The 12716-nt window shown below is 40.6% G+C and overlaps 1 protein-coding gene across 1 annotated transcript; it reads right to left on the minus strand.

The window, feature by feature from the left end:
• Nucleotides 1–8032: 8032 nt before the first annotated feature.
• LOC145955560 (uncharacterized) lies at nt 8033–8419 on the minus strand. Its single transcript, XM_083070456.1, has one exon. It carries the CDS (start codon nt 8417–8419, stop codon nt 8033–8035), a length of 387 nt encoding a protein of 128 aa, XP_082926582.1.
• Nucleotides 8420–12716: the final 4297 nt, after the last annotated feature.

Consider the following 12716-nt stretch of genomic DNA (forward strand, 5'->3'; position numbering starts at 1 on the left):
TCTTGAAGATCCCTTCCCTTTTTAATGAAATATTATATTTTTCTTTAATAAAAATATTATATAATATATTCTAAAATATATTACATAATTATAACAAATATTTAACAATCTCTATTAATAAAATAAAAATATCAAAATTATTAATAAAATATTTATATTATATTTTTTGAAAAACGGGATGTTACAATCCTAATTAAATGTGTAATTATAATATTGATACCTTTATGGTATTAATAATGTGAGTTTTGAGTTTAACTCTTAAAAGCTATAGTCATTTATGACATGAATTAATGGAGTCAACGTGAATTGTTAATAATTTGAGTAATTTTACTTGGTTATATTGTCAAATGTGATATTCTTCATATTAAAATACGTTAGAGAGGTATCATAAATTATGTTATTTAATATTGTGAATTTTTCATTGTATTAAAAAATTACAATGATGATTAATTAGGTATTCGATCCCAATGAGACAAAATAATCTAATGTTATGTCATTACACTTTGTTGTAATGAAATTAATTTGAAATCAACCAAATATAATTGTTAAATCAAAATTTGTTACTCTAGAAATGGTTCATTATGAGCCTTAGTGCCTAAAAACCTCCTAACAAATATTTTGTTGGGAATATAAAATTAAGAAATTATGTCATATAACAATTACTTAAAAAGATTGAAAATGATTATGTGAAGTCAATAATAAACTTGGTCGATCCTTTAACTTTAAACCCGTAAGGAAAATATTATTTACGAAACATTGTGATGGTAACATGGTGAGCTATTTATAAGCATCGAGGAAAATGAAATTTTATTAAAGTCACTTAAAATAAACAGTGATGGTAATCAAACCTTTGTGATCAAAGATCCCATGGAATATGTTCAATTGAGAAAAAAAAAAGTCATTCATTAGTTTTATTAACACTAAAATCGATTTTAATCAATTTTATTTTTTTTAATCTCTTCCTATGATATGAGAAAATATTAAAGTTTCATTAACGAGTAGATAATTTATAAGCCTTATGTGATTTTGAGAAAGTTTGACCTCTTTTAAAAATTTTAATGATTTTCATATCTTTTATGAGTAGTGTATAATTTATAGCATATGAAATCACTTATGAGTGTCAAGTGAGACCACTTGCATGAAATTTTAGCAAGATCTCTTGAACACTCAAGAATATCGAACAAGTGCATGACGCTAAAAGCACAACACAATGATAACGACAAGTATTGTGAAGGTATATTGTGATTGGTTAACCTTTAATATATGCCAATTATTTTGGATTCAATAGCTTGCTACACTCACTACAATTAAGTTTTATCAATATAAGTCTAGTTCAATAGTTTGTTACACCAAGTTCAATGTATTATATCGTATATGAGAACTCAAAATTTATTTTTAAACCTTTTTAAATATTTGGAAAATTGTTGTATATTTTGAAATATTTCAAAAGGATAATTTATTTATGAAATTATTTTGAATTTAAATTTAAATTCAAAATAATTATTTTATTAATTACAAGTTTTAAAACCTAATTAATATTGATTTTGATGGGAACCTGATTGTTGTAGTTCTAATTATCAATCATTTTAAAATTAATTATTTTTAATTCTCGTGATTAATTATAGTACATTAGTCTATATCTTTCATCTATAAATATCGAGAACCAATATGAGTCAAACACACTAAGCATCCTTGTCTTCTCTAAGTATGTAATAGATTATGTTAAGAAATAAATATTCACCTTATATACACTCAAGGTCTTTGACAGAGATTAGTCATTACTTTCAATGGTAGATACTTCATGTAATACCATGCTTACCTAGAAAAAAAATCCTATTTCTTTATATATATATATATATATATATAAACACACATTAAAATAATTATCTTAAACAAGAGTGTTTTAGAGGCCATATTTCAATGAGAATGTTTTTATTTTTTTTCTATAACAAATGTATTTTTAGAGATTTTTCTTAATTTCTTATCTTTTAATCTATCATTATTCACTAGTGCAAAATTAGTATATTACGTCATCTCTTTAACGTCGGACACACTAAAATCCGATGTAAAAAAGACGCGGTGACATTTTTATAATTTTTGCAAACTTTTTTACGTCGGACCTAGTAGGGTCCAACGTAAAATGTCAAATCTACATCGGATGTATGTTGTGTCCGACGTAGATTTGACATTTTACGTCGGACCCTACCAGGTCCGACGTAAAAAAAAGACGCGAAATTGAATAAGAGAGTGCGAGGCACATCGCGCGCATTCACTCTTCATCACTTTTCATTTTTTTCTCTGTAAACTCTCTCCCTCTCCTTTGTTACTGAATCATTTTTTTGTCTTCTGCAGAGTGGGGTGAACTCTTTGTTACTCATTCGCACACTGTTGCAGCTCATCAGGTATGAATCAGGATTTTGTTAACACCTTTTTGCTTCGCATTGCTATTGTAGCTATTTGTTTTATTCGATTTTTTGGTTGTTCTAATTGTATGGGTTGTTGGCCTTTCTTTTGGGTTGTTCTATGAAATAGAACGGCCCGTTCTGCTTGCAGAACGGCCCGTTCTCCAAGCAGAACGGCCCGTTCTCCAAGCAGAACGGCCCGTTCTCCAAGCAGAACGGGCGTTCTCCATGCAAAACGGGCCGTTTTGAATGGAGAACGAGCTGTTCTGCTTGGAGCACGGGCCGTTCTGCTTGGAGCACAAGCCGTTCTGCTTGCACGCGTTATTTTTTTTTTTCTACTACTTTTTTACGTCGGACCTTGGTAATGTCCGACGTAAATTTACGTCAGTTTTACAATGCCAACGTAGATTTACGTCTCCAGCATTAACGTCGATATTTTTTTCGACGTAAAAAGTTCAAAATAACCAACGTGGAACACCTTTTTTGTACTAGTGATTATTTTTATTTCTAAATTAAATTTAAATATTTTAAAATAAATTATTGGTAAATAAAAATTATATCATAATAAAAATTATTTATCACAAATATAAAATAAATTTATATGATAAAATTATTTATTTTTTATAAAAATTATTTATAATTTATATATCCACGAGTATTTATTTTTAAATTAATAAAAATGTTATTTAAAAAATTATCATGTATATTGCAATGAATGAAATACTAGTTTAACCATTAAAATTAATAAAATTTAATTTTAAATTTTAATTTATCATATAATAAAATAAATTGAATGAATAAAATTCATGAAATTAAGCTAGAAATTGCATGAGATCAAAATTCATTAAAATAAATAAATAAATAAATAAAAGCTAAGTGGCTGTCAAAAAATAAAGAAGTTAAGTTTACATATTATCTAATTTGAACAGAATAAATTGTATTTTTAATTTTCAAAATTTAAATATAAATTAGTTAATGTTTTGAACTATTATATATAGATATAAATTCATTTTATTTTCTAAAATGATAGAGAATCTTAATTCTATTATCATACTAAGACTCTATCCATCATCATTCATATTAATTAACAACCAATTTAAAATGTTAAAGCCTTTTCAAATTTTTGAAATTCTCTTGATCATACTTAATTTTTAAATAGATTATATTTTAACAGATTTTAAAAAATATATTTTCTATAACAATTTTGGACAATGTTTTTAAAATGAAATTGGTCATTAAGCTAGTCAAGCCACTATAATGAAACTTATATTAATAAAATAATAATTTTATTATTATTAAATAATATTAAGAAACATATTATTATAACTTTATAATACTAAATTTTTTATCTAAAAATTAAAATAAAAATAATTATCAATTTTTAATATTTGAAGTATATAAAAATTAAAATTAAATATATCTTAATAATTATGTCTAAAATTCTATAATACATAACATTTATTAATAATAAGAAAAATTGCATTTAGAATAAACAAGAAAATGATAACACTGGTCTTATGGTATATTTGAACCATTTTCCAATTTATTCGATAAGTCAGTTCAATTCATTTTTCATAACTGTACCTGTCGAAGGGTACACTAGTAATCTTCTCGTGTTCTGAGGGCTGAACGAGAGCTCCGATCAAATACTCCGGTGAGGGGGAGGTACCTGCAAAAGGCACTCCGATGCTCAAGTCAGGACAAAGCACAAATATCGATAGCAATTAATGAACAGTGACGTTACCTTGTGACATGAGCTATTTATATTGACCCTTATGGGCCCGGATTCCCATGGGCCCTGCACAAGATTACCATATTAGGTAATACGCCTCTAATCGGCTTATTAGTGTGATTAACTCTTAACCCTTGATTAAGGATGACTCTTGTCCCTTGATTAATGATAATTCACATTCACTAGGTATCCAATGGCCGATCAGCCGTCAGCAACCTGGTTCGGCCCTTTGGGTGCCGATTGGATGTCGGCAACCTGGTTCGGCCCTTTAGGTGCCGATCGGGTATCGGTCAAATGGTGGCCGAAAGGCCTTGCCAGTACACTTGCCCCCCAGCCTTGGGGAAGGTGTACCTTCTTCAAGGGTATAGCGGTTATGATGTAGGAGAAGTTGAAAGGTTAGGGTCATCTCTGCCGTTGGATCGTGTGGATTCATTGGTTTAGGGTTTTAAAGATTTGAATTTTCCCGCCATTTTCCATGGCTATATATAGCATTGCGTGGTAGGGCCTCTCACGCGTATCGCTTTCAGCCGAATAGCATCATTTGGGCAAATTCGATACAACAGCACACGCCGAGTGATCGTTTCAATCTCAACTTCCTGGTAAGTTTTATTGGATGGCTACTGCTTCCGAGAGCTCTTCGGCGAGTGGGGTTCGGTCGTCATCGTCCGAGGGGTCGTTGTCTAGGGAGACGTCGTCGCCGAACGGGGACAGGTCTAGCGAGGATGTGAGTACTTCCGAAGAGGCCTCAACCAGCGGTAGTGAGGAGGTGCCGATCCGCGTGAAACGTGTTTCCAATCGGCAAAAGTATGGGCCTTCCGAGGTACCTGGGTACGAGTGGGTCAATGGAGAAGTTACTTCCTACTATTCTCGTTATCGAGATACCACGATGATAACCAATTTATTGGGGTACACCAAGTGTTTGAATTTCGATGCTGGCGAGAGTCCGTATCCGATTGGCGTGCGTGCTTGCCGAAACAACGCATTTCCCGATCCAGATACGGTGTGCTTGGACAAGCAAGCCGATAGGATGGCCTCGTTTTATATTTATGATTGCCTTCTGCGAGATCTTAAGGTAAAACTACCATTCGATGAGTTCACGATGGGAGTGCTCAAGGTTTTGAACGTTGCGCCGACACAACTGCATCCGAACAGCTGGGCCCAACTTCAAGGTTTCAAGCATCTGTGCCTATGTGTTAACATTAGGCCGTCACCCCTACTTTTTCTTTCTTTCTATTCCTCCCGACCTTCGGATTTGGCCAAATGGGTGTCTCTTATCCGAGTGGGCTCTCGGCAGCTATTAGATAGCTTTACGTCCTCGTATAAGAATTTTAAAGCGGGATTCTTTCAAGTGACCATTCGTCCGAACGGGAGGCGTTTCTTCTTTGGAGCCGACGACAAGAATTTTTTTCCGCTGTTCTGGACCCGTGCCCCTCGGCCGTACGATGTAGTGCCAAATGAGATGCTCACAGCCGAAGAGCAAAGGGATTTTACAATTTTTACTTCAACTTCCTAGGCGCTTGCCGACTAAGTCTTTAATAAACGTAGTTGAATCTTCCCGATGGGAGAATGATTTGATAGGTATGTAACATTCTTGTTTCGGCCTTTAAGTTAATTTCTATTGATGTTTACTTGGTTATTGGTGCAGGAATCATGGTGACGAGTGGTGCCGATGAGTTCAACATCCGCAATCTTTTGGCTGGTCGAATTCAACAAGCTAAGGCCTCGGGGGTTGTGGGTAGTTCGGCACCTGCCCAAACGCCTCGTCCAGCACAAGATGATCGAAGTCTGCCTACGCCGGAACGAAAGCGCCGAAAGGTGAAGAAGGGGAAAAAGGTTATTCGGGAGGGGCCGAAATGAAAAAGTAATGAGGAGAGGCCGGAAAAAACCAAGAGATCCAAGCACTCGGCGTCCTCCCCGGGTGGGACAATTATTTGTGTGCCCCCCATGCTGATGTCGAGGGCCTTTCTGAGTGAAGATGTCACTGCCGAATCAGTGGTTCGGTCTAACTCAGTCTCGGATCATGGCCGTGAGTTCTTAGGCCAGTTGGATACCGTGGCGAAATGGAAATATTTCTGCGAGGTGCAGTCTCGGTCGTTGGCACTCGCGCACCATCTCGCTATGGAGTCAATCGGCGAATTGGTTCAACTGAGGCAAAGGGTTGAGGACGCCGATAAGGCCACAGCCGAGGCTATGGCGGCATCCGAAGAAGCATTAGCGAAAAGTCATCAACTTGCGGCCGAACTTGATGTGCAACGGCGCAACAATGATACTCTTCGACTGGACATGCAAAAAGCCGCGAACGATGAAAAGCGCCGACTAGAGGAAGCTAAGGCGGAACTGGAGCGAGTAAAAGAGCAAGCCAAGGAGCGTATCGTTGCTCAGCATGAAGCTGGGTTTCGCCATGCTCTTCGGCAAGCACAATACTTCGGTCGTTTTAGGGAGGGATTTGAGTTTGACATGTCGAAAGATTTCTATCAAGGGTCTTTCATATCTTTCCAAGATATGCCCGAGGGGGCCATCCCTGACAATAACGCGCCGAATGATGACCGTGAGGATGAAGAGACCCTTGATGCTTCGGATGATGAGGCTGAAACCCAACAGGAAGAGCCGAACCAAGATCAAGAGGGAGAGCCCGAGGTGCAAGATGACGCGGGCAACAACGCCGAAGAGTGATTATGTTGTATGGCAGGCCGATAGAGCCTTTTTAATTTGATTTTAGTGTAGGTTGATTGTAGTGTTGGCCGATAGAGCCTTTTAACGTTTGTTAATGACAAGTACTCGTTTTTTGAAGAAACTCAAAATTGGATTGTGTAACTTGCCCTCTTATTTTGATTGTTTGAGTCAAAACCGAATGGGGTCATTCGGACTTGACGCTTTTTAAGTCAAAACCGAATGGGGTCATTCGGACTTGACGTTTTTGGAGTCAAAACCGAATGAGGTCATTCGGACTTGATGCTTTTTGGAGTCAAAACCGAATGAGGTCATTCGGACTTGATGCTTTTTGAGTCAAAACCAAATGAGGTTATTCGGACTTGATGCTTTTGGAGTCAAAACCGAATGAGGTCATTCGGACTTGATGCTTTTTGGATTCAAAACCGAATGAGGTCATTCAGACTTGACGCTTTTTGAGTCAAAACTGAATGAGGTCATTCGGACTTGATGCTTTTGGAGTCAAAACCGAATGAGGTCATTCGGACTTGACGCTTTTTGAGTCAAAACTGAATGAGGTCATTCGGACTTGATGCTTTTGGAGTCAAAACTGAATGGGGTCATTCGGACTTGATGCTTTTTGATTCAAAACCGAATGAGGTCATTCGGACTTGATGCTTTTGGAGTCAAAACCGAATGAGGTCATTCGGACTTGATGCTTTTTGAGATTTTGAAGGTACATCCTTAGCCGAGTTGGTTACTCGGGAGGGAAACCTTTGTTGAGACTTGAAGGTACATCCTTAGCCGAGTTGGTTACTCGGGAGGGAAACCTTTGTTGAGACTTGAAGGTACATCCTTAGCCGAGTTGGTTACTCGGGAGGGAAACCTTTGTTGAGACTTGAAGGTACATCCTTAGCCGAGTTGGTTACTCGGGAGGGAAACCTTTGTTGAGACTTGAAGGTACATCCTTAGCCGAGTTGGTTACTCGGGAGGGAAACCTTTGTTGAGACTTTGAAGGTACATCCTTAGCCGAGTTGGTTACTCGGGAGGGAAACCTTTTTAAATTTTTGAACAAGTAGAAGAGTAAGAATAACCACAACATGAATTGCCTTTCATTGATATGTGCCTCGTTAAAAACCTTGTCGGCCAAAACCTCTTTTCACTTTTTTACAAGAGGAGAAAAGACCGATCAAGGAAAAGAGTGCACTTTGTATGTATACACCAGATACTAACTTTACACAAAACATTGCTAACTAAAATAAGCCTTCAAGTGAGTCGAGTTCCACGTTCTTGGAATGACATTTCCCGAAAGCTCCTCAAGCTTGTAGGCACCATTATCTAGAGAGTGACGGATTCTGAACGGGCCGTCCCAGTTGGCTGCCAACTTTCCTTCACGGGGGTTACGCCTGGCTGATCCCTGAACGCGCCATACTAGGTCTCCTTCCTTGAAACATCGCTTTGCCAGGGTGGAATTGAATCGCTTAGTCATCCTTTGCTTGCATGCTTCGGCTATGATACGTGCCTTGTCACGGACCTCATCTATGACATCAATTTCTGCTCTAAGGGACGAGTTGTTGCTTTCTTCGTCGAAATGCAATCGACGGAAAGAAGGTTCACCTACTTCCACAGGTATCATGGCATCAGTGCCGTATGTTAATCAGAATGGGGTTTCCCTTGTTGTGGATTGAGGCGTACATCTATAAGCCCACAAGACTTCTAACAGTTCTTCGGCCCATGCGCCCTTAGAATCTCCCAAGCGCTTTTTCAACTCTGTTAAGATAACCTTATTCGCCGCCTCGGCCTGTCTGTTCGACTGAGGATGTTCAACCGATGTGAATCGGTGCCGAATGCCTAAGTCTTGGATGAACTTGTTCAACTTTTGATCTGTGAATTGGAGACCATTGTCCGTTACAATGGCGTATGGAATGCCGAAACGCGTGACAATATTCTTCCACAAAAACTTCTGCACCATACCAGCTGTGATTGTTGCTAACGGTTCAGCCTCAATCCACTTTGTGAAGTAATCGATTGCGACCAACAAAAATTTGCATTGGCCTTTGGCAAGGGGGAACGGACCGAGGATGTCCATTCCCCACAGTGCGAACGGCCAAGGGGCGCTAATGCTATGTAACTCTTCAGCCGAGGCATGAATAATATTCCCGTGGCGTTGGCATTGTATGCATCGCTTCACAAATTCGGCACAATCAGTTTTAAGAGTTGGCCAATAGTACCCAGCTCTTAACACTTTGGCAGCTAGTGTTCTTCCACCCGAGTGAGAACCACAAATCCCTTCATGGATTTCTCTCAGCACGTAATTTTCTTGTGTTGAATCAATGCATTTTAATAATGGGGTGGAGAAGCCTCTTCGGTATAACTCACCGTTTACGATTGAGTATCGGGCTGCCTGTGTGCGGAGCTTCTTGGCGACGGACGGTTCGGTTGGCTGTTTTCCCAACTCAATATAATCCATTATCTCGGTCATCCAGGTCTGTTGAGGTTCATCAACCGGCATACATTCAAGTGGTTTCACACTAGGGGTTGCGAGGTCAAGATGCAGAGTAGTTCGGAGTTGCCCCGGTTTTCGGCTACTGCTAGCTAGCCGAGCTAACTGATCGGCACGTTCATTGTGTTCTCTAGGGGTATGCTTGACCTGGACCTCGTCGAAAGCGCTTCGTGCATTCCGAAACAAATGGTAATATTTCAACAAGTTAGGGTCTTTCACCTGAAAGTGATCATTGACTTGCTCTGAGACGATTTTTGAATCTGTCCAACACACTACTCGCCGAGCACCAACTTCTTGGGCGAGTCTTAACCCTGCCAGTAATGCCTCGTATTCAGCCTGATTATTGGAGGCCTTGAATGCAAATCGCAGGGATTGTTCGAGTACCAATCTGGATAGTCCTTCGAGGATCACCCCTGCTCCACAACCTTGGTTATTTGAAGACCCATCTACATGCATTGTCCATAGGTCACTTACAAAATGGTCTTTCGGCTGCAACTCGTTCACGAAATCAGCCAAGCATTGAGATTTAATAGGGCCTCGCGCTTCGAAGGTGATGTCGAACTCCGAGAGCTCGATTGACCAAGTCATCATTCGGCCGGCCAACTCTGGCTTGCGCAGTACCTTGGCAATCGGGCAGTCAGTCCGAACCACCACACGATGAGACTGGAAATATTGGCGAAGGCGTCGTGCCGCGTGCACCAACCCTAGCGCCACCTTCTCCAAGAGTTGGTATCTTGTTTCGGCTTCTTGTAGCAACCGGCTGATAAAATACACAGGTCGTTGCTCGCCGTTTTCCTGCACAATAACGGCACTAATGGCTTTGTTTGATACACACAAGTACACCACTATATCCGCCTGCGGATCGGGTTTAGAGAGAACAGGAGGGGAGCCGAGACGTTGCTTCAACTCCTTGAAGGCCTCTTCACAACCGACGGACCAATCAAACTTCTTAACCTTCTTTAACAAACCGATAATAGGCTTGGCAATCTCGGCGAGACATGGTAAAAATCTTGAAAGAGATGTGAGCCGTCCGGCCAATTTCTGAACCTCCTTGAGGTTTTGGGGACTTCTCATATCAATGACCGCCCGACACTTATCAGGGTTGGCTTCAATGCCCCTCGCCGAGAGCATGAAGCCAAGAAATTTTCCACCTGATACGCCAAACACACACTTATCCGGATTGAGCCGCATGTCAAATTTGCCGAGTTGTTGGAATACCTCGGAGAGGTCAGTTATGTGCTGTGTGATGCCTTCGGATTTGACAACCATATCATCGATGTATACCTCCATATTCCTGCCGAGCTGGCGTCGAAAAATCTTGTTCATCAATCTCTGATAAGTTGCTCCTGCGTTCTTTAACCCGAAAGGCATTACTCTATAACAATAATTAGTTGTGTCAGTGATGAAAGCCGTCTTTTATTCATCACAGGGATGCATTCGGATTTGGTTATATCCCGAATAGGCGTCAAGGAAAGAGAGGACCTTATGACCCGATGCACCATCAACCAACCGATCGATGTTCGGGAGTGGGTAAGCATCTTTTGGGCATGCCTTGTTGAGATTCGTATAGTCAGTGCACATTCTCCACTTGCCGTTTGGCTTTTTTACCATGACTACATTTGCCAACCACGTAGTGTACTGAACTTCCCGGATAAACCTGGCCTCAAGTAACTTTGTCACTTCGGTTTCAACTGCCACTTTTCGATCGGTTCCCATTTTTTTTTTGCGTTGAGCAACTGGTCGTGCTTCTGCACATATTGACAATTTGTGACACATAACATTCGGATCTATGCCAGGCATGTCGGATGGTGTCCATGCAAACAGGTCCTTGTTCCGATTGATCACAAGGCTCAAGGCTGAGTGATCTTCCTTGGACATATCGGCGCCGATGTATGTGACTTGGGTTGGAAGTATGCCGAGTTGTAGCTGGATTTTCTCATCAATCGGTTCGACGCGCTCTTCGTCATTCATTCTTGGATCGAGATCCCATGCTTCAGATTCGCCTGATGCCGAAGGGGTTACAGCATGAACTCTCTTGGATTTTTGTTGCCTTTCTTCTACGGGAGATACGCGTAGACTGGCAAAATAGCATTCTCGAGCAGCCTTCTGATCGGCATGGATTGTAAGGATCTGCCCCTTGTTGGATGGGAACTTCATTGCCAAGTGCGGTGTCGAGACAATTGCACCTAGCATGTTCAACGATGGTCGTCCGAGGAGGATGTTGTAGGAGGTGTTAGCATCAACCACGATATATTTTATCTGAATTTCCCTGATTTCCTGTTCGTCAAAACAAAAGCGGGTGAGAAGTTTAATGTATCCTTTGGTGCTTACCCTTTCACCTGCAAAACCGACCAGTGGATCATCATAAGGGATTAACTCCTTTTCCGAAATACCCAACTGTTTGAAGGTATTCCAATATAGGATATCCGCCGAACTGCCCTGGTCAATCAGTGTTTTCTTGACGATGCAATTGTGAATTTCTACACTGATCACCATTGGATCATCTTGCACGGGGTCGATGCCTTGAAAGTCGGCATCAGTGAAGGTTATGGTTGGTAGTCTTTGTGAGTGCTGTCTTTCAACAGCGTGAACCGACCGAATAGCGCGCAAGTGTCTCTTTTGTGCTGAGGAGGTCGAACCACCCCTGGCAAATCCTCCTGCGATTGTATTAATCACCCTCCTTTGAACGGCCAAGGGATCGTCCTTCCTATCGCGAGACCTGCTTCGGCATTGCCGTGTCCTTTCTGAGCTATCATGCCGATGCCGATCCTGGTGTCGCGGCTGATATGCTGAGCGAGGTCGAGATGAGCCTGACCGATTGACGAAGCTGTGAAGCTGTCCCTGCTTGATCAAATCTTCTATTTTATCTTTAAGGGCAGCACACTCTTCGGTAGAGTGTCCACGGTTACGGTGGTATCTGCAAGACTTGCTGGTATCGGCTCGTGGTGGGGTAGAGGCCCTCTTCGGGATTGCTAGCACTTCAGATGTCAGGGCTTGCTCTAACACCGTTGCCCTGCTGGTGTTCAGGGGGGTGTAATGAGAGTATTTCAGACCTCGAGTGGATCGGTCTCGCAGTGTTATTTCTTTGCCTTTCTCCCTGAATGGTGGTTCCGATTGCTTTTTAGCCTTGCCCCCTGATTCGGCACGGGCCTGACTGCGGTATTCGGCCAACTCTTCCATTTGCATATACTTGTCGGCTCTCCTTCGTAAGTCGTTCATGTCCGAAGGAGGTTTTTTACAAATGCTATTAACGAACGGCCCTGGCTTTAGTGCCGTTGTGAGGTGATGGAGTGCTACGGTAGGGTTGAGGTCTCTGATTTCCAATGCTGTTTTGTTAAAACGATCCATGAAGGTCCGAAGGGATTCCTTCTTGTCCTGCCGAAGGCTTACCAATGAAAGAGAGGTCAAACTGTGGGGACGGCTCGTTGCG

Source organism: Cajanus cajan, chromosome 1, assembly GCF_000230855.2.
Source record: "Cajanus cajan strain Asha chromosome 1, NIPB_CcT2T_4, whole genome shotgun sequence".
Taxonomy (NCBI): domain Eukaryota; kingdom Viridiplantae; phylum Streptophyta; class Magnoliopsida; order Fabales; family Fabaceae; genus Cajanus; species Cajanus cajan.